This window comes from Struthio camelus, chromosome 25 (genome assembly GCF_040807025.1).
Source record: "Struthio camelus isolate bStrCam1 chromosome 25, bStrCam1.hap1, whole genome shotgun sequence".
Lineage (NCBI taxonomy): Eukaryota > Metazoa > Chordata > Aves > Struthioniformes > Struthionidae > Struthio > Struthio camelus.
Genome location: NC_090966.1, coordinates 5,193,593 through 5,215,718, shown reverse-complemented (window position 1 = coordinate 5,215,718; position 22,126 = coordinate 5,193,593). Strand labels below are relative to the sequence as shown.

General features: G+C 47.2%; 1 protein-coding gene across 11 annotated transcripts; it reads right to left on the bottom strand.

The window, feature by feature from the left end:
- Nucleotides 1-66: 66 nt before the first annotated feature.
- On the bottom strand, nucleotides 67-8,696 carry PHOSPHO1 (phosphoethanolamine/phosphocholine phosphatase 1). 11 transcript variants are annotated; one of them, XM_068918953.1, is made up of 5 exons: nucleotides 8,392-8,517; nucleotides 8,282-8,319; nucleotides 5,428-5,530; nucleotides 1,963-2,078; nucleotides 67-977 (listed from the first exon to the last, which is right to left on the bottom strand). In XM_068918953.1, the coding sequence occupies exons 4-5, from the start codon at nucleotides 2,005-2,007 to the stop codon at nucleotides 216-218; spliced, it is 807 nt and encodes a 268-aa protein (XP_068775054.1). In that variant the 5' UTR covers nucleotides 2,008-2,078; nucleotides 5,428-5,530; nucleotides 8,282-8,319; nucleotides 8,392-8,517; the 3' UTR covers nucleotides 67-215. The 11 variants fall into 11 exon arrangements, with proteins under 11 accessions (XP_068775054.1, XP_068775052.1, XP_068775058.1 ...); XM_068918951.1 differs by having other exon boundaries at nucleotides 8,282-8,517; XM_068918957.1 differs by lacking the exon at nucleotides 5,428-5,530.
- Between the last annotated feature and the right edge of the window lie 13,430 nt (nucleotides 8,697-22,126).

The following is a 22,126-nucleotide window of genomic DNA, read 5'->3' as shown; positions in this document are numbered from 1 at the left end:
AAGGGGAAGGACAAGTGGAACCTAGAGAAAGTGCTTCAGAGTAACTGGGAAAAAGGGAGGCTGGCTGAGAGAAAGGGGAAGAACGTAAGGGAAGTAACCCAGGAATCGGAGTCCGAGCGAGAAGCAGTGCCAGATGAATGCGGGGTAGGGGACCTACCCCTGAACTTCTCCTTTCCCAGCTGCTTATACTAAGCAAGTCCCTTTTTCAGCCATCCTCAACATTTTTTCTTGAGGACTTCCTGGAGATAGTGGGCGACTTCTGTGGCCGAATCCCAGGCTACAACAGTGGCCTGGAAGGCTCCGGGTTGCTTCTTCTCCATCTCTTGGGCCATCTGGTGCATGGGGTAGCCCTTCCGTGGGAAAGCAACATCACTTGAAGTCAAAGTCACAGAAGGGCAGAAGTCATTGGCACCGTCACCGATGTAAAAGACCCTTTCGAACTCCACTTCCTCCTGGGCTCTCTCAGCTAGGTACTCCGTTAGGATTTTGCGTTTGCACATGTTGGCCGGGCAGTCAAGGCACTTGTGACTGTGATAGGGCCCCAAGGTAAAGTAACCCCTCTTGTCAAAGCCAGATGGGTTGCTGAAGATTTTGCGGAAGAGGGAGTAGACACCAGCTGCCCTCAGAGTGCATTCGATGCCAAACATGTTGGCATCGGAGATGAGGATGATCTCAAACATCTCGTGGTTCTTGGAGAGGAACTGGAAGAGCTCTGGCATGCCAGGGGACAGGGGGATGTTCTCATAAACGGTCTTGAAGTCCCCCATCTTAACTCCCTGGTCCCCCATGTACGCCAAGACGCGCTGCATGTATTCGTTGTAGAAGCCGTCGCGGAAGGTTTGGCGGATGTGTTCTGGAAGCTCTTGCCCTGGCGCGGCCCTGATGATGGAGTCGTCGCTGTTCTCATTGATAATGGTCTCGTCGAAGTCGAAGATGAGGAGGTATTTTGGAGGCCGACGGCTGGCCATACCAACGCCCTGCAAGTTGAAAGAACAAGGCCCATCAGTTCGTTCAAGGCGCTGCCGACCCGGGCTCAGTTACGGCAGCAAGCGCAGCAGCAAGAGCAAGAGGCTGTCAACTCCGCCAAGCAATGCTACTTAGCCAAATAACCACCGTCTGTCTGTCTGCCTGTCTCCATTTATCGTTTTAGCCTAGCTGGGGAGGCGGGGGGAGAGGTCAATCCATTCCTGACGTACCTCAGCCCTGACCCTAAGATGTTTATCCTTCCTATAAAGAGATCATTTTGTCACCGCTAATCCTGCTGCTGCGGCCAAGAGAGTCGCTACGCCAAGCGACCGCTGTACGCGTCCCCGCAAGGCGAGCGCGACCCCAAGGTGCGGTGCTGCGCCGAAAGGGGCCTCGTGGCAGTTCGCTCCCGCCCCGGCTCCCGTCTCTGTGTTCAGCAGACCCGCGAAAAGCGATTTGTGCCTGCGTCTCTGCAAACCCCTCTTGCTGCTCGCGCTGCAGGCCTCCCCCCTCGGGGACAAGCTCGGGTCCTTCCCAACAGAGGCATTGCCCAAAGACAAGATTTTTGCAGCTCAATTTTTGCTCCGTCACCTTGGCGCAATTCCCCTCCGGGCCAGGCTCCCAGCAGGACGCAAGGATACAAGCCGAGGAGCCAATATCTGCCGAACCATCCCAGGAGGGACGTTCGAGGGTTTTTTTTTTAGCTGCGTACGGGTACTGTGGCCTCCTGAGAGGAGAAGCGACAGCAGAAGAGCCCCAGCTTAGCTTCCCAGGGCTGAGTCGCTCCCTTTGGCCTGGGGGAGGAAAGCACCGGGCCAGATCCTGCACGCAGCCTGGCTGCGTGCCCAGCTCTGCGCCCCGGGAGTACCCACTCGTCCCTCGCAGCTCTCGCGGGCGTTAAGAGTTTTGCAGGACCAGGGCCTTATTTCTGCTTCCTAAAGCTGAGAAGAGACATCCCTGCTCAAAGAGGGCAAAAGAGTCGAGAAGTGCACTGACCTTAAACAGGCATGGCAGCCCAACACCCTCACAGCACCTTTTCATTTTAACATCACTCGCCACACACCGCTTTCCTGAAGTTACTGCTTAAGGCTCTCTCTGTGCTGGTCTCATCACTGTAAACCACAAGGGTAATTTTGGTTAATCACTTTGTTTCCCCTGCCACCACCTTAGGGTACTGCATCCAAAAATAAATAAATAAATCACAACCGCCAGCCCAGTTCCTAAGGCGCCGCTCCCATGGAGGGGACACGCTGCCTTTTTAAGTCCGCGACTCCCAAGCTCGTGACCTTTCGTACCAGGAACTGAAGAATTAAAGTTATAGAGAGCGGGGTGAGTGGGCAGAGACCGTTTAATGCTTCTGATCCCTCTTAACTCCTCCGAACGCCCGGCGTTGGCTGCACGAGAAATGAATAATGCAGGGTTGCTCTGGAATAAACCCCTGCAGCAGATGCCCTGCTCCAGAACTGTCCTGGTTTTGTTCCAGTATAATTAGTGTGGGTTTTCTTTTTTTTTTCAATGGAGTAATTATTCTGGCATGAAAACCACGGCTCGGGCAGCTTCAGGGAAGGAGATGTGCCAGGCGGGCACCCTGGCGCAGAGGCAGCACACTCACTTCTCCTGAATTTTGCCGACCTCTTGTGGTCCGTAGTGATAAAGCCGGAGTGAGAGCAAAAGCTCCTCCAAAAACCATGCTCACAGCTCAACGCTGCTGGAAACTCGGGCGGACATTTAGCAGGAGGAATAATATAGGGGGACCCAGGACATTTTAACTTGGAGCCGCTGTTCTGGAGAAACTGGTACCTCGGCTTGGTTGGGGCTAAGAGGATTTCAATGATTTTTTTTGGTCATTATCCTCACAACAGAAGCATATTTTCATCTGCAGATGATTTGTTTTGAATTTGTCTCCTTTTTCAAACCCAGCATCAAACTATTTTGGCCACAAACAGTTCCAGAAACTGCTAAATTAATAAAACCCAACTGCAGTTCAAGGATACTGCAATGTTCAAAAGGAAGCAGTCACTCCAAATTAAACCCCACGTTGAAACATTGTAGAAACGACTTTTTATGGAACCGTCCAAACAGACAGTATTTACTTCTTCGTAAAAGTATCCCTCAGAAATGATGTTTATTTGCAGACATTATTTGAAACCAAATAAGGCTACGCCCAGCCTGGAAGTAAAATTAGCCACCTGGATTTCTAGATCCAAATCAAGAGAAGTAGAAAAAAATTTGCAATTACTCTTTCCTGTTTCATTCTTTTTTCCTCCAATTATATTCTAAAGAGGTGCTGAGAAAGGCTGCATGACGATAGCATCGCACAAGCACAGCGAAAGAGCGCTGAACTGGATAAAGCCCCAGTGAGCAGCAGCAGCTACGGGCCGCTGCAAGAGACGCCGGGGATACGGCACCTAATGTCGCTCCTCAAAAAGCTTTCCTGGGCCTAATGTTTTTGCACTTTGCAAAACAGCAAAGGCTATCGGAACAGAGCTCAACTTTCTGAGCGCGGCCAGATTAGGTCAAACGCAGGCGTTCAGAGCCATCTTTCTCCTCTTAAGTCTCTTCAGTGCTTTTCATCTGAGGGTCCCAAAACGCCTTGCACGTAGTCACCGCTCGTGAATTAAAGTTTGGTTACATACATAAAAAACCTGACCTATCACTTGGAGAAAAATCGTTCTGGTTCATTTTAGCTCCGAGTCCTTCGAGAGATGAACAGCGCGAGGTCTGAAACAGCTTTAACCACCCAGGTCTCGTGTGAATTTGCCTACAGAGGAGCTCTTTGCAGGCGCTTCACTTGCTTTCCCACCTCCCAGACCTCGCTTTTTTCTCGTGCAAGCACTTTTGACATCTGTCGCTCCACTGGGGATGGTTCCAGCTGCTCCTGAGCTGGACAACCTGGGATCGCGGCTCTCGGCGTTGCACGGCTGACGCTGCAGGAACGTCTGTCCGTGTTGTTCTGCAGAGCCTGGGATGAGCCGTCGGGTTTCAGGCAAGCGGCTGGATTGCGGCTTCCCTGCGATACGGGCGCCTCCGGAGCGCCCGCAGCCAGGGCCAGATATGAAATCCGGCCGGCTTGAAAAACGAAACGTTTGGGGCAGACAAAACACCCCAGCCTTTGCTCTAATTAGATACCTGCCTTCTCCGGGCATGGCACTTCGGGAGCACAGCTCACCGCCGAGCGCTGTTACGGGATGCGCTGGGGAACAAGGCAGTGATCGCGGGGGAAGAGCCAGGCCGTCCTACCATTTTTGGTGGCATTTCTAAGGAAAACGCTAAACTCTGAAATCAGCCTGGAAGCTTGCTGCTGCCTTTTAGTGGCAGGAGATCCAAGTTTCCCCTCCACACTTCCACCAAGATGCCTGCCGCACTGCAGGCCCAGCTCAGGCGTCCCCAGCACCGCCGGGAACTGCCTCTACACGCGCATCTCTTGATGCCAAGGAGAAATAAACTCCACGTCAGTGGTATTTAGTGACTGAAGGTCTGGGATGGGACTTCTCACTAGTGGCCTTCAGGGTGACGTTGGGCAAGTCGCTTCCTTTCCCCACGTGCTGTTTTTTCCCCCAATGCTACTGAAAAGCGAGATGCCAGAACTGGGATCAGTGCTCCTCACCGGAAGACAAGCCGGCTAAACTGCAGTTCCAGCAAAGCCCCGAAAACGCCTGCCCGTCGCCCAGACTGCTGCTGTAGCTGCCAAGGTCTGGTAAGAGCCACGGCAAACACCGAGTCGCCCCAAGCAGGATGATCGTAGCGGAGGTAAAGCATTTGGCGAATCTCTCAGCCCCGAGCTACCCCTCAAACACAGCCCTGAGCGCACGGGGCCAGCTCTCATCGATGACCTTCCCGCAGAGGAGATCCATCCCGTCCTTAACACAGACGCTCTTTTGTCCTTCTTTCGGGCCGGACTCGGGCAGCGCCGAGGTCAGGCCGTTCCGGCTGCAGAGCGACCGGCCAAGCGGCAGCGACAGCCGCTTCTTGCAACGCGTCCCAAACACCGGCGTGGGCGACGGGAACCGGTCCGGGGGGGGAAAAAAAAAATATAGAAGCAAAGCCCCGTTTTTATCTTCCCAAGGTGCCGTTTCAGAGCAACGCCGTTATGCAATTCACATCGCAACCTTTAACCGACCGGCACCGAGCGCCCTCAGCCCCCGGCTGGCCACGGAGGCGCCGAGGACTCGAGGGACGGGCAGAGAGCGTGACGCAAGCCGGGGCCGAGGTGGGGACGGGCTCGCCCGGCCCGACCTCGGCGGCCCCCGCTTGGCACTGCGAGGCTGGCACGAGCCCGGCCGAGGGTTTTTATATATATATGCATATATATATATATATATATTGCATATATATATATATATATATATATATATATATATATATTTAAATCTGGCAGTGAATTTCAACCTGGCGGCTGGGCGAAGGACCGAGCCTCGTTCGCGCTCCCACCAGAGCTATTTATACGTGGAGATGACTCACCTAACGGCTGCTTCCCGGCAGAGCGTCCTTCCACCTTCTGTAAAAAAGGGAGTCCCTCCAAAATAAAATAAAAGTGGCCGCGCTTCCTAACATTATGCAAAGCCTGAATGTTGAAACAGAAAATAAAACAAGAGATTTGCTCGTTAATCGCACGCGACACAAAGGCTCAAGCAACTTGGATTGAGGATGGGGGGGGGGGTAAAACGCCTGATCGAAGCGGTGAGCGGCTCGTCTCACCGCGCCGTAACGCTCTTATGGGGTAGAAGTGGTTTAGCCCCCCCAAACCTTGGCGTTTTCTTCCCCTCTAGCAGTACCTGCAGGCATCCGAGAGGATCCTCCCGCCTCGAAGAGGTGCCGGCGGGAAAGGTGGGATGCCGGCAGCGCTCCCCCCGCCCCGATCATCTCTGCGGATAAGTTGTCGCTGGGCGTTCGGGGGGACTCGGCGCTGCGGCGAGGGTCTCGCCGGGCAAGGGGGCCGCTTTCGCTCCTCGTCGCAGGAGCGGGCCCTACGGCAGCAGCGACCACCGGCCGCCGAGGGGGCCACGCGCCGACGGCGCGCCGCGAGTTTGCCGACCGTCCGGCGTCGGCTGCTCCGCGCTGCTTCACCCCGCAGCGATACCGGCCGCCGAGAAACGCGCTGCGGCTCCCGCGGGCCGGCAGCGGCCCCCCGGCTCGCCCTGCGAACCCAGCCGGCGCTTTTCGGGGCTGCTCGGGCAATTGCAGGGAGGAAAATGAAACTCGTGTCAAAGCCACGCTCGCTTCCCAGCCCGGAGCGGCTCCGGTCCGGCAAGCAAAGCAAAGCTACCGTTCTCGACGTTTTTAAACTCGGCAAACCACTTTATGTTTCTGTTTATGCCCCTTTTTACTCAAAACCCAACCACGAGCCGTGGGCAAACTTGTCGTTTCACCCTTTAGAATAGTATTAAAAGAAAAACAGAGGATGGATTTCTGTTGCCCCGAAAGCAAACCAGGGCGAAAAAAAAAAATCCCTCTCTGCCCAGCATCGCGCACATCAGCATGTCACAAATATCATTAGACAATTTTGCTGCTCCTGGAATAATTAAAAAAAAAAAAAAGACCTGCTTACATCCCTAGCTGGGACCACGTTCACATAGCTACCGAAGCAGAAGCCGACGAGCAAATTTAAAACAAACCAAATAACGCGGGAGCTTGGAGCGGGGGATGCCGACACGGACCCGGGGTCCAAGCTCCCAAACGAGCCGAACGCGCCGGGGGCAGCGGGACGCCCGCGTCGGCGGGGGCTTCGGGATCGCTCCCGCGCAGCCCCGGTGACGTTTCCCAAAGCTCGCCGGGACGCCAGCGCCCGCGAGAGCCCGCGGATCCCGCCGGACGCTTTCTCCTGAACTCCTTCGGCAGGAGCCTAACGGAGCCTAACTTTCCTGGGGCCGTTTTGGGACGGGGCAGCGCGACTCCGGCCCCCCGCGAGCCGCTGCCTCCTGGCAGAGAGCAGCAGCGAAGCCGCCCTGGCCCGCACCGAGATTTGCTGACGTTACAACCGCTCCGGGTTATGTATAACCTTTCAACTTGGGTTATAAAGCTATTTCTTTTTTTTTTAATTGCCTTTCCCCCCCCCCGTCTGATGGGAAGGGAAGGGCAGCGTTACAAAGACCAAGGGCTCTTGCCACAAGCATCAGGGCAGGGAGACTCCACGTCTTCTCGCTCCGCTCTGCGACCAGTCTCACAAGGGTTGTTTTGCCCCCAATGTGCCGCAGCCGGAGCGCTGGAGGTGCCCGGAGGCAGAGCGCCAAACTGGGAGGGTTTTAACTAGCCCATTTCTCGCCCTTTGGGGCTGCGGTTTCTGCAGGCTTCCTTTAAAAGCCAGTTTTGAGCTCCCGCTCCCTGTTATCGCACCGCGAATCTCTGCGTGTGCGTGCACGCGTTTTGTTTTATGGGACCGAGCTCGATTTGTAGCGTGGATTCAGCCTCTAAATTTAGCGTTTGCTGTTGATCTTTCTCTTAAAGATCTGGTACAGTTTGAAATGCCTGTTACAGCCAAAAAGAGGAAAAAAAAAAAAAGAGGAAAAAAAAAAAAGAAATCAGGCCGGATGGCAGCTGGTTTGTGGGAGTCCCACGGAGCGGCTGACCCAGAGGAACAGATACGGTGGATAGGTGCAGGGGAAGGGCATCAGCCACGCTTCTTTCTACCTAAATCCCGTGTTTTGTATTACATAGTCCTCAATCTACTGGGAGCAACTCACTGGGGAGATGGGCATTGCTGTTCCTCTCCTTATCCCAGGCTGAGACCCCAAAGAGGCTCGATGGGGCAAACCGGTTCTCGCCCGGGACAAGGGAAAGGGAAGAGAACGGCGAGCGGGAGGCGGGAAGGGCTGCCGGGGGGATGTTTCCCCCGAAGCTGGGCCGGGACGGGCGGGAGGAAGGAGAGCGATGCCGGCGGCAGATCCAGAGCAGCACAAGGGCCAAGACGGGGGCGGCGGGGAAGGGGAAAGCGGATCCGCCGCGGGAGCCCTTGGGTGCGGGCCAGGGATGCAGCGCTTGCAGGCGGCTCAGCGACCGGGCTGCCAGCTGTGACACAGCTGGAAACTTTTCTTCCGCCATCGACTTCTGGATGCTTGCCCCGAGCTCGCCGTTCCCGCTGCGGTGCCAGTCCAGCCCGGACCCGTCGGTACCGGCACCGTCCCCGGTACCACCCGCTGCGGGTGACGGGCGAGCGCATCGCCCCGGGTACGTTTACTTAAGGGTGGTACCGGTACCGTCTCCGGCCCGCTGGTCCCGACAGCGTCTCCCTGCTGCGCCGCATCCTGGCGCTGCTACCGGCACCGTCGCCCCCCGCGACGCTCCCGGTACCGGCACCGGCTGCCCGGTGCGGACTCACGTGTGGCCGGTCCTCGAGCTGCCTGGACGGGTCGGGACCTGCCGGTACCGGCTGCCTGGTGCTGGGTCACTCGCGGTCGGTCCTCAGAGACCCCCTTACCGGGTCGGGACCTGCCGGTACCGGCTGCCCGGTGCAGGATCACCCTCGGTCGGTCCTCAGAGACGACTAGACCGATCCGGGCCACCCGCTTCTAGCTACGCCGGGTCAGATTCACGCGTGGCCGGTCCGCAGAGACCCCTTACCGGGCCGGGACCTGCCGGTGCCACCCGGTACCGGTGGCTAAACGGGCAGCCGGGAGCCTCGGCCGTGAACGGGGTCGGGCTGCGCAGCCGGAGGCGCTGCCCCGGGGCCGGGCCGGGCTCGGTGGCTGCAGGTGGGGCCGGTGCCCGCCGCCGCTCGCCGCCGCTGCCGGGGGCTCCCGCGAGCGCGGCCCCTTTAAAGCGGCGGAAGCGGCGCTGCTCCATGGGACAACCGCAGCCTCCCCCATACGTCACCGGCCGCGCAGCCAATAGGCGGCCGCGCCGCCGCGCATCAAAGGCGCCGGCCGACCGCAGCGGCGAGCGCGCCCCGCCCCCTCCGCCCCCCCCTCCCCCCCGCGCCCGGGGCAGCCCCCGCCCCAGCACCGGGGACAACCCCGGCCCCGGGGGCAACCGCGGCCCCCTCCCCCGAGCCAGGGCAGCAGAACGAAAACAAGCCCTAACAAGCAAGCGAGCCGCCCCCTACTTTTTCCTTTTCTTCCCCCCCCCCCCCTTTTTTTTTTCCTCTCTCTCCTCTCTAGAAACGGGCAATTTGGGTAAGAAATAATCCTTTTTCATCATTCCGATCCAGCCCCGAGCCGGCTACGTGTCTCCCCTCAAGGGAGCCCGAAGAGCAAAAAAAGCCGCAAACGCTCCCTGAAATAGAGCCCGAGAGGGATGACAAGTCAGCGCTCCCCGCCCGGAGCAGGCAAGCTGCCTTCCCTTACTGACAACTGCCTAATGAAAGAACGGGGAACCAGGGATATAAAAATATCCCTGTTCTGGCTAAGGAAGTTGCCCACAGCTTGGGCAGACTGCAGCCTTTGAGGCTAATTTTAGATCCCGGGACGCCAGATTACAGAGCGCTTTTCCAAAGGGGCTACGCACACAAGCGGGGCAGACGGAGCAAGCCTGTCCACACCCTAAAATATTCTTATTTGCGCTTTAGGTGGTGTTTAAGTGGTATCTTTGGTTTTGCAGGACGTCTAATTTGTAGTGGAGTCACCAATGATAAAAAAAAAAAAAAAGGGTGGGGGGGGAAAAAAGACAAGCTTGTCCAAAGACTGTAAACAGCGGGTGCGGGCAGGGAGTGGACACATCAGCACAGCGTTAAAAACAGATAGTTGAGACCACTAGAGGTTGGGTTTTCTTTTACTTTTTAATTAAAAACGTCTAAGAATGGAAGGAGCCAAATAAAATTCAAAAGATGGCCAAGGACACAAGTCCCTGCTCTGTACTCGTGTGGCGCACGCGGCCTCGGGACCGATCTCCCGCGCACCAGCGCCTCCAGGGAACCGTGCGTCGCCCCAGTCCTCACCTCCGAGCCCCAGCACCTCTAACGCTTCCCCATTTCTGCAGAATTCACTTCCAGCCCCAGCCAGCAGCAGAGCTCAGAGCATATCTGTGGCCAAATTGTTGGTATTTTGCGACCTTTCTTAATGGACCTTGCTCCTAATTGTTAAAGGACACAGACCTTTAAATACAGATAGCTGCCTGCAGTCACTGTCCTCTCCTACAAAACAACTTTGGGTGCCAAGGAAATATTTTATCATTTATTTAGTCTGAGCCTTGCTGGTTTTTTGATGCAAAGCACACACTATTTCATCTCTACAGTACGGGTTTTGCTGTTTTTTTCTTTCGTACGAGCGCCTCGTCCTGAGAGGTACATCACCTTCTGTTAACGCAGAAGACCCCGTTTGAGAAGGCTGTCGGGGGTACGAGCGGGGTATTACAAGGGCAAATTCTCCACCGCTTCATGCCTCCTTGCCGCTGAAAGGCACCGGGGCAAAGATCATTCCAGAAACACCTCGGGCAGAGGAGTTTTTGGCAAGGGTAATATTGGATCCTGGTGATTTTCCGCTGTTGAGAGCCCCAGAGAGCAAGCGAGGACAGCTCTTTCTGCGTTGGGCTGACCTAGCTCCTGGCAACCCCTGAATAGACAGGCAACCCTCCTCTGAACACAGGGATTTCCTGCGATGGCTACAACCTACCGGCACCACGAGACACACATAGATGCGCACTTATCTCCGAGTTTGCCCTACTGTTTTTTTTTTTTAAACTGACAAGCAAGTGCGCTACATAAACACATTAGCGACTCCAAGCCTGCAACGTCCGCATAGCTGTCCGTCCACCCACTCTTGCTTTATTTCCCTATGGTTAAACACATGCACATAAAACCAGCGAAAGGAGCTCGGTTCAGACTAGTTCGGTAGTCCCTATAAAAGAAATCCGGTCACCTGTCTTGGACAAAAAGCCCAATACTCCTGGCACTTGCGTCAGCAGTCTGCAATACACGTTTCAGGAAAGCGTTAAAAGTCGAAGCTTTCCTTCACTCACAGAGGGAGCTAGCTGCTATAGCTCAATCGTTAAGGCACACGGATAAGGAAACTTCAATCACAGCTAATTACAGGTAATCACCTTGCGCTAAGCCTTTCTCAGGACAGAATCCTCTAATACCCAGCATTTCTTTTACAGGGGAACAGAACCCCAAGAATTAAGCACCAAGACGACAGCAGCTCTTCACTTCTTCACTTTATGACGTGGGGCAACCTTCCCACGCGCCAGGTCCTCAGTGTCTACAGTGCAAGAGTCAGGACGCGTGATATGGGAAGTGGCAGACTTTGCTCAGGTCAGGCTGCACCATTAAAATTATCCAAGGCCGAGGTCTCTCTGTTTCTCCTGTCACCACGGGTTTCAACTTCATTTTTAATGCTCAAGAATACTAACGAAGAAAGGAGGACTCACGGGAAGAAATGCTTAGCATATAACCCAGCAGGGGAGACATGAGCTCCAAGTCCTTTAGTCTGGTAAATGTTTGTCTATATGAAAATAAAGTGGTAAGTAGAGTAAGTGAAAGAGCCATGCTCTGTAGCACTCCATAGTCGCTTTACTGTACTCTTGTGATCAGGGGAAAGGATATGGCTCTATTTCCTTTTGAAAGAAAATTTTATCAAATTTCTAACTCTGACATCCTGGGCAAGTGGTTTTAACCGCTGACCAACAGATGCAAGGAGATTTGCATCTCCCTTGCTTCCACTCTTAGGAAATACAGGTGCTTCCTCCCCCACATACCCAGACACAACTGTGACAAATTTGCACAAAATCATCATGTAGTTCAGACAAAAAAAGATTTTTTTTTTTCTCCCCCCTTCTCCTTAAGGGAACTTATTCACCAAAAGCTTCTGCTGCTTATCTGTGATTATTAATCTTGAGGGAAAAGTTGCATACTAGAAATGACAGTTAAGAAAGCATGTATAAGACTAATTGCTATTAAGGACTCAAATGGCCACACTGCAGAATCATAAGATGTTAAATGCCAAAGCGGAATTCTGCAGCTCTACACAAAACACAGTATTTTGCACGTTATTCTAAATTACATATAGAAATCAGGAAACAAATAACAGATAGGGCTTTTTATCAGGTGGGATAAGCTTCTGCTGAAGTAGCACAAGAGAGACAGATAATGCAGACGATCTCCGTGCACTGCAGGTCAGCTGTACGGGCCACTAACTGCTCTCACATCAGCCTGCTGGTGAACAGAGCAACATAATTTTCTCGGTAATTGCAGGCCACTTTGTAAAATACATTTTACTTGCTCAGCTGGAAATGCTATTCTTTCACATGGAAGTAATTTCAATCTCTATCTGCTTCATCAGAAGGCAAGCCTAAAAATCCTCCTACTCCTCTCGAGCGATCCAATCTAATAACCGACAGCTATCACCACAACGGTTTCTGAAGAGACCAAGAGAGCTCACAAATCTCCCACTGCTCACTGAAGCCTCAAGTTACTAAGTTCAGTTAGAAAATACCCAAGACCACCACTTTCAGAGCTCTGCCTCAGCGCAATTCGTAAACGACTTCAGACAATTCTGCTGTCAAGAGCCACCACACAGAGTCGCTGCAACTGGAACGCTGGCTTGTAATGTGTGTTTAGGGGGTCCAATCAGGGTTATATGAACTTAAGCTATGTGACAATTTGGGGGATCTAGGACATGAGCAATTAAACAGAAAAGTTGAAAATCTGAATTTTTTTTCTAATTCAGTAAATTACTTCATGCACAGATTTAAACATCAATTGAGGCGCAAACAGCCTTCCTTCATCCACTTCATTTGCTTCTCCAAGAACCAGTCAGCAGGCAGTGATCCACCCCACTGCCATCTCCTGGCTAATCCTCCAGAAACTCTTTCTCCTGCAGGTTTTCTTCCTCAACAAAAAGGACACATATTAAATGGCAGCCCTCTGGGGAATGATTTCTTTGTGGGATGGGAAAAGCCACAAGGTATGACAGCAACATGATATAACATAAGTTACGTTAACTTAAACCAGTGCATTTATCTTCTGTGACAATCTAACATTATTTCCGTGGGGTTTTTTTTGTTTGTTTTTTAAAAACAGGAGGCAGTCTGGATGGACTACCGCAAGCCATGAAAATATATACATATCTAAGATGAGTAAATTAAAATCTGTAAGACACTGAGCAACAGAATCCAGTTGTCGTTTTCTGGCAGTAACAAGAAGTTTACCTTTTCACAGAACAGGAAGCAACATTTCAGGCTGTGTAAGAATCTTCCTGTGAACGATTTAACCACCCTAAATTAGTAAATGTATGATTTCTAAAAGAAAGGGCCCAAACCCTAACTTAAGGTAAACTAGTATATTCTGACACACTCCCTGGTTTCCTTGGTGACAGCTGATGAATCATTTTCCATTACAAACCTGCAACTAGAATGGACAGTTAGGTAACGTGCTTCCTCGATGCTCTCCTTTCTCAATGCACTGGTTTTCCTTCTAGCCCCGGGGAACTAGGTCATCTTGCAGCTAATATCAAATTCGACCTCTCTGACATATGATGCATTTTCTTTTAGCACCATCCAGAAACTGTTCCGAGAAAGGGAGGTGTAGGATACTTTAACCTGCTGAAATCACAAAGGCTACATAAGAATCAGAGCACACTTAACCAGAGTTTGAACAGGATGAAGTAATTAATTTTAAGTGTCAGAAGACCAGTGGACTATCAATGATATTTAAGGCCTAGCTGAAAGCTGACACCTTCATGCTGGGGACTGTCTGAGAAGGTATAAAATTAGTTCAGACTGAAAAATTATGTATCATTGTTCCAAGGCATCTCCAATTGAAACACAGGCCAGGTTCTGTTCTCTGCTTAGCTTAAGCACTCAGAAACACATCTTGAGATGAGTAAGATCTCCCAATCGCCTTTTTCTTTCTAATTCACAACTTTTTGCCTTTACATAACAGCTTCAATATAACCACATAGTATAAGTCTCTCTGATTCTTCTCTCCTTTATTATACTATATGCTATCCACTGTCTGAAAAACCTTACAGAGACAAGATTACGTACAGAATCTAAAGAGAACTGAAAAGGGAAATGGTGTTCCTGTGGTTAAGGGCAGCGGTCTGAATCAGAAATAACACACGGAGCTCTGTTCCCAGCTGTCTGTCACTTACATAACGTCAGGCAGGATGGTCTCTCAGTTCCACATCTTCAGAACAGGGAATATTTACCCATCTGACAGTCATATACTAAATTTAATCACACAGGCTGCTCAAGGAGACACAGTAGTAAACAACATAGGAAACCCTATAAATAAAAAAATTTCCTCTACAACAGTGCTTTTCTAATGAGCTTCCTAGTTTTATCAAAACTCACAGAGATAGCTGTCTTCCTAGTAATGGATTCTCACAGGCTACGGGAGGGAGGAGGAAGGCAGAAGCCTTTAAACATGGAGATGAAAGCACACAAATGGGTTACGAGGAAAGTAAGCAAATAGCACTTCAATTCACTGCCCTGCATCGAGTTGCTAAAGGAAGAAGCAAGGCTGAATTCCTGCTTGAAAAGCTAAACTGGAAACTATTTTGTAATATGTTCAGTCTTTCATTTTGCAAGTTCTCGCATGTACCAATGCATGGTTGCAGAATAATTTTGCAGCTCACAATGCACAGACACGCGTACAACAGCGCATGGTTTTAACACACATCCCACACTACTGCGCAGCACACGGATAACGGAATGGGGCATCGTCTTTCACATGTGCTGGTACAATTGCCCTCGATTATTTTTCTCAGACTACAGGCAAAACAAAGTTGAGGCAATTCAAAGAGCAAATTGCAAAACTACAATTGTAAACAGAAACAGTACTCGGTCATAAACTATTTTTTGTTCAGGTCAAATAAGCAAAAAGAAGTCTGACATAAGCAACATGCTAAACAGAGCCATACTATTTTTTCAGTTCAACACTACTCATGGCAGGAGGCTGCAGTAGTTGGCCTCTCTATACTGCAACTTTTTCCTGACTTTGCTTTTTGTTGACCCCTTTTACTGCTTGCTAGTACCAGCTCTCATCTAAAATTAAACATAGAAATTCCAAGAGGGGTTCAGGAGAAAATGGAGCAAGAAAAATGTTAGCTCCCTACATGCTCATCCTTCCCCCTCTTCATTTAATAGGTTAAAAAACTTTTCAGTCAGGTAAAAATCATTGCTGTATTTTTCTGAGAAACCTTAAGTTATGACTCGCAAACAGAGCAACAACTCTTTCAGAATCTCCCATGCTATTCAAGAAATTATACTAATTAGTCACTGCTACATAAAAAGCCTCCTAAATCTTTCCACAGCTGATTTTGGAACAAAAGGTTAGTACAGCATGTTAAATTGCATTTTATGGCATCAGCTGTGACCTCAACATTAGCAGCAAATCAGTTACTGCATATACCCTAGCATCCGACAGCCAGACTGAGACAGCACACCTCTAAACTAAGGGCATCAAATAATACATCTCCAGTGCTACCTGAAAGAGTTAAAAGGACGCTTTTCACAACATACAGTAAAAATTAAGTTTATTTTTCAAACTGCAATTGCGTTGGGGAAAAAACACCACGACAGCCTGCATTTGTTTGGAAAAGCACAAGTGGCTTTCTGAGCTCTGCCTGCTAGACATTTTTTCCAGCTGGGCCATGATAAACAGCAAGGAGAGACAAAATCCCTGCTCTCACCATGGTTTCATTCCTGTACTTTCCACTCCAAAACAGGAAGAAAATGTAATTCGCTTGCAGCTATCTCACCTCAAGAATCTTTTGCTTTCCTTTGCCCACCAAGCCTTTACGCTTCTACAGTCTGTTCATAAGCAATCATATGAACAATACCAAAAATTAAACCGAAACAGCAGCAACCTTCTGTATTACTCAGTGACATACCAGGATTTATTCCTGTACTTCTAATGAAGTCAGGATCAATAGCTGGCTTCTCTTTAGGTGCAATCATTTTAGCAGCGTTAACTCTGAACAGACTAAACGTGTTCTTATCTATAAACCTCTTGTTAGAGTTACAGTCTTGCTCTCAGTGTCTCCTCTCATCTCAGCAAAGGGCATTAGTTCAGCAGCACATCAGCAAAATCAATCCTACTGTACCCAAAAGGGTAAGGGTATTTCCCCCACTACCTTTTCAGCCAATTCCCCTATTGGTCAATTCAACTTAAAAGGTTTCAATGACCCATTAGGAAAGCAGACACGTACTTCAAGCAAAGTTAGATGCCTAACTTATTGAGAAGACATCCTAAACTCATCAGTTTTGGTGTTATTACAGGTTTCAGCTTTGTGCAGAAACAAGAGCAGAAAAAACTAAGAGAACTATGTAATCACTCCATAGGTTGGCTAAAAATAAACAGTAACAACATTGTTCAGTGCTCTTTAAGTGATAGATAATAATTAACATCAACATTTCACTCCAGTAGGGGGGTTTCAATCTGCTGCTGCGCTCCGCCCAGAAGTTTGCCAGTTCTTTCAGAAAAGGGAATTCAAACAAAACGTGAACAAGAGTAGCGTTTCCTTTTTGGTGGAAAATTTTATGCAATTTCTAAGTTTCAAACATGTTTAAACTGCATATATGAGAGACTCATGATACAGCACATGGCAAAGAACCCTAGGTCACGGAAAACAGAATGAGTAGTAGGAAGCGCGGATGACAGCTTATCAGTTTTCACACTAAGTTAGAGAGATAAGACAGACATAGATGAAATAACTATTTAGCAATAGGATGAAATGAAAGAACAGACTGCAAACATCTAGACTAACTGTTGTTCTCAGCCAGCTTCATCTGACCACAGTGCCCGCGTACAGAAGATCGCAGTACGCCAAAGAGGCGGCCTACATTGCGAAACACATCCACTCTGTACATACGTAGGCCCCAACTCCGCACAAAGGTGGCTATTCTCAATATTCAAAGAAATTTCATCAGAAGACTTCTTCTAATTCCTTGACACTTTCAATCTGCAAAAGCAGCATCAGAACAAGAAAGCAAAAGGATTTATTGTGAAAAATATAGAGACAGGCCAGTTCTTAAGATGCAGAATAATAATAATAACAATAAAAAAAAGATCACTAATTCCCTCTCAAATCTTTATCCTCGTTTGAAAAGCTAAAGAGACAGAAGGGTGCAGCATTGGTATGGGAAAAAAAAAAGCACTGATTGTTTTTCCAAAAGCAGAGGGCGCCCCCTGCGATCCTCAGCAAACTTCTTCTTAGGCATAGGAAGAAACAACAAGTCAACTCAGGCAGAAATTTAGAGGGGAGAACCATGAAATTAATGTAATTCTCATTTCTTACCTGGAATTATATTTGAATCTTAAAAACCGCAAAGTTAGCTTGCTGCTACCAGGATTAAAAAAGTCTTTTTAAAGAACATCTGTGAACCTTAAGGTAGATTTGTTTCTAGGGTCTATAGGAAGTGCAGATGCTTCCCTGCCTTTAACTTCTCTTCCCTTTCAGGCGGATTTTAAATTTTTTGCCATGACTCTAATATGTATACGATATATCAGGCAACTTATTTTAAGGCTAAAAGTGTGCTTAAATCCAAATACAAGATTTACATCTTCCCAGGCCACCAAGACAATACTACTTACCAATGCCAGATTACTTCAAAAACTGCCTTGTACTTCTATCTGCTAAAACAATGACAGTTACTAATCTGAGTTTAATTCCATTTTTGGCCAATCTGAAATCTCCACCAAAAAAAAAAAACAAAACAAAAAAAATCCAGTTCCATTCACATGCACACAAACTCTGGGAAAACGAGTGTTCCTTCTTCCCCATCTGTGCCTTTTAAAGAGAATACTCTCCCTGAACTGCTAGGAAAGGAGCACTCTACAAAAGAAGACATATGGTTGCATAGTACAAAAGTGTTTTCAGATCTGAGGAAAATAACCGTTACGGTACAAGACAAATTCCTTTGATGGAAGCTGGCAAGCGATGTGCCATGAAAGACTGTTTAAATCTTAATGGGCACGTCAAAACTTGCACAGTGACTCTTTTGCTTTCAAATTTAAACTGCAAAAGAGTGAAACCATTTTATAGTCATTAATTTTCAATGTACCTTCCCTCTACTCTTGAAACCCTCGATGATTTAATACATAAACAGTCTACAGAGGTATGGTATTCATCAGTTCTAAGTACAACCTTGTCAGTTGTTCAATGATATTAATTTTTGAAATGCTAAATGGCAGTTTCAAATCGTTAAATGAATGCCTGATAAAATTATTGAATATTATCCAGTGCCAGTCTCAGCGTCTTCAACATAACAATAGCATCCTTCAAAGACATATGACCACTGTTTAGAGCAAGCATCCATACCTCCTCTCTAGACTTTTCCAACTAGGATGCAGAAGATCACATCCAGGCTCAAATTCCATATGTGTTTTCTGCTTAGCAGTACATTTTATGCCAAATTTAAAAAAAATTATATGCTCATAAAAAAATCTAGAAAGGTCTGGAAGACTTTTACAGTCACTACGGAAAAAACAGTAGAGCTCAAAGTTCAGAAGCAGATGAGATAAAAGAACAAAGTCATGTTTTCCATTAAGGATCACTCGCATCTTAATTATACTGTATTATATACTAGGCTGGAAAAACTGCGTCAGTTCAGTTTCTCAGGACAATGGGCAAGCATTTATTTTATTCACTTCAATCATCTCTCAGGTAGCCACGTCTCCCAGGCTAAAAACCCAAAACCAACACTAAGAACAGAAACTTAATTCATCTTCTACTTACAAGTGAGATGTTCCTTATTATTGGGTGAAAAGTCTTGTTGAGCCAATACATTATGTGTTCTTGTAAAATACTGTTAGTCAATAGAAATATGAAATCATAAAATAAACATTAAAACATTTTATGACCCTGAGCTCAAGTCCCAAGAGCAAAAAAAGTTTCACATTACTAACGTAGTGTTCTTGAGTGCCTCACTGCAAGTTGCATATCGCTCTACCGTTTTCTCAAAGGCACATTACCAATATACTCTGCAAATAACAATCATACCAAAAAGCATCACGGCAGCAATATCTTTGCAAGCACAGAAACAGCTCTGCACAACAGCATAGCTCTCAAACGCCTAAAAAACGGTGCACGACCCCACTGATGATCACGCCATTGGTCATTATAACACAAGGAAATAGATAGCAAATTTCAATTTATTACAAAAATACTATTCTTCTTAGCTCAGAGTTAAGCTTGTTCTTTCACTTACTTGGCTAAAACAGACTGAAACTGTCAAAGGGAAGCACTGTCTTTTAGACTGCATGCCCTGAGCTTTACCTCCTCTTCCCTTCAATAAATAGAAAGTAGCTGTTATGTGCTCAACAGACACAACAGGGTAAAGGCAAAAACATCCAGATGGACTGGATTGTTAAGATATGAACTAATTTCCCAATGATAAGACCCTAAGTTCAGCTTAAAGCACTCTTTCAAAAGCCATAATTTAACACGTACTTTGGAACCCAAGATGGATGCTACTAACTTCTGATGTGCACAGCAATACAAATTAAGCCATCTAAGAAGTATCTGAGCTGTGTGAGTAGGAGAGTCAAGAATTTAGACAGGCACGACAATATAAAACAAATAACCACCACATCTTTATCCAGAAAGATAAGTCAGTCTAAGATAATACACCGAATAAACAAGCTCACACAGCTAACACCTTTAGAAAGGGTAACTCACTGTCCCTAGGACGAGCGGATTACAATTCTCTGGAAAAGATGCTGTCCTTTTATTACTAGTCTTAGAATGCCAGTCTCCCAATTACAGTGGTAATTCTGTTGAATTTTCCCCTTTAAAAAAGGCAACGGTAAGAATTCAGTAAAATTTTGCCTTAGGCTGTAGGATGTTTTAGGGAAAAAAAAAAAGAGAGAGAGAGAGAGAGAGAGAGAGAGAGATTGAGAGAGAGAGAGAGAGAGAGAGAGAGAGATTGAGAGAGAGAGAGAGAGAGAGAGAGAGAGAGGGAGAAAGCTAATACTTTATGCTCAGTTTGCCAACATAAGCAAAAATATCAGATACACTTCAACATATTCCTTAGTGTTGCACAGAACCTTCAGAAGGTGTGCACAGCAATGCAAATACGTGAAGTGGAAGTTAGAAGCCACAGCAAATCTCAACCTTGAACTTTCTGACTTTTCTAATAACCATTTTCCTTTTTTGCTGAAATACGTACTTTTAAACACTGCAACACTTGGAGACCACTAGGTCAGATTTCAATATTTTTGTCCCAGATTAACATGAGAATCAGTTGACATCATGTCATATTATGACAGACTGTTAAAGCTGGTTAAATAGTTTAATCTTCTTCCACAGAAGGGAAGTTCATAAGTCTCAGGAAAAAAAAAAACTACAAGGTGTATCATTGCTATGAACTAAATAATAAACAAAAAACTGTCCCAAATTTTAGAATTCTGAATAGCAGCCTAATACTGTAAATTTATTGAGAAGAAATCATTTTGCAAAACTGGAATACAATCGATTTACCAAGATTATTTTTTACCATTTAAAAATCATTTAATAACAGGCCTGACCACAAAATAGTGGCACAACAGAAACGTAGGTTGCAAACGTGACGTGGAATGCATAGAACCTCCGGGGCGGACCAGCCACAGTAAATACAATAGTTGTAATTAAGAGTGTAAATTCACTTTTATAACTAGCTTTTTCTTCTAGAAGATAAGAGGGCGTATATAAATACTATAGAGAAAACATTTAAAAAACACATTGTTTTATTTTTCAGAAATGCTGGAAGGGGGTTCAGCTCAGTCAAAAATGAGTAGGTTTGTTGGGCCAAAATTGCCCATTCTGGTTCCTAAAGTTTCTTAGGCTTTTTATGAAAAAACATCATCAATGATTAGGTGGTAGAAACGTTGAAAAACGTCAACTAAGGAGCTAATTCTCAGACAGAGGACATGGTGTTTCAAAACACAGTACTTAACAGCATTAACCTTGAGGAAGCAACACTTGGAAGAGTTCCCACCATTTCTGCTATCCTGAAGACTGAAAGAAATTAATCCCATTAGCCACAAAACCCCAGTTCATTAATAAGCAGAATGGCAAGTTAGACATCTGCCTATGAGAGTCTCTGGATGGATAGTTTGGTGGGATTTAATTTAAAAAGCAGCACAGAAAAGTAGGAATTTTAAGGAAAAGAGGACTTACAGTACATTGCCTTGGGCCTCTCTCTTCACTGAAGGTGGCAACAGTTACCCAGATTGCATAATGCTGCTATATTTAGCTTTAGTCAAAGAGAAATACAAACCTGAAAAATAACAGCTACTTACTGGTTAAAACAGATACATTTGGCATTCCAGCCCACCATCCCTGCACTAAACTTGTCATTTACCCCTCATTGCCTCCCAGGATTATGAAACAGTGACATGCCTACAATTCAAAGTTTCCTATCCTACAACTGCAAAATTTAGATTTGCCAAAGTATGACTACGACCCCTAGAAATCATCCCATAATTTTATGCACATTACATTTATGGGATAGAGCTTCACACGGTACATACAGTGCTATCAGCATTTTCTTAACGATGCAACTGAAACACCATTGTCTCATTCAAACTTGTCTTCTCACTCTTACAATCAACCAGTCAGAAACACCACATTTATGATCTCACTTAATTCCCCTCTCCTAACAACTCCAGGAATTCCAATAAGCAATCTGAAGAGCAGCATTTGATATGATCCCCAACTTAAAATCATACCATGAAAAACCATTAAAACCGGCTCTCCCACATAAACGAAAAAGACACTTGGCTGACTTGAGATGGTTCATTTTCTCTCTGCTGTCAGACCTCTCGTTAACCGGCGAGTTTCAATTTATGAGCCAGTGGGTCCCTACGGGTAAGGAGCTCCCTTTCTAGCCCACCTCATACCTCACTCCAGCTGAACTAAACAGAACTTGTGGAGGAGGAATACAGTATCTCCATGTCCTTGTCCAATAAGCTTAAGAGACACTGTGAAAAGGGAAATATAAGGTTTAAAACAAAACAAAACAAAAAAAAGCCCTACTGAAATAAATTACGTAAAGTTCTGAAATCAACATCACTTTTGAGGCAACCTTTCCAGAGACCTCTTGGGTTCCTTCCTTCTCCGAAGCACCTTTTAAGTCGTATGGTTGTAAGAATAACTTTAACTATAGAAGCTATATGCATCTTTTAAGAATCACATTTTGATGATTATAAAAATTTATCTATTATACAACATAGGTCCAGCTACACTGAAAAAATTACACCGCTTATTGAAATACATTTCATTTTAGAAACAGACTACTAAATAGGTCT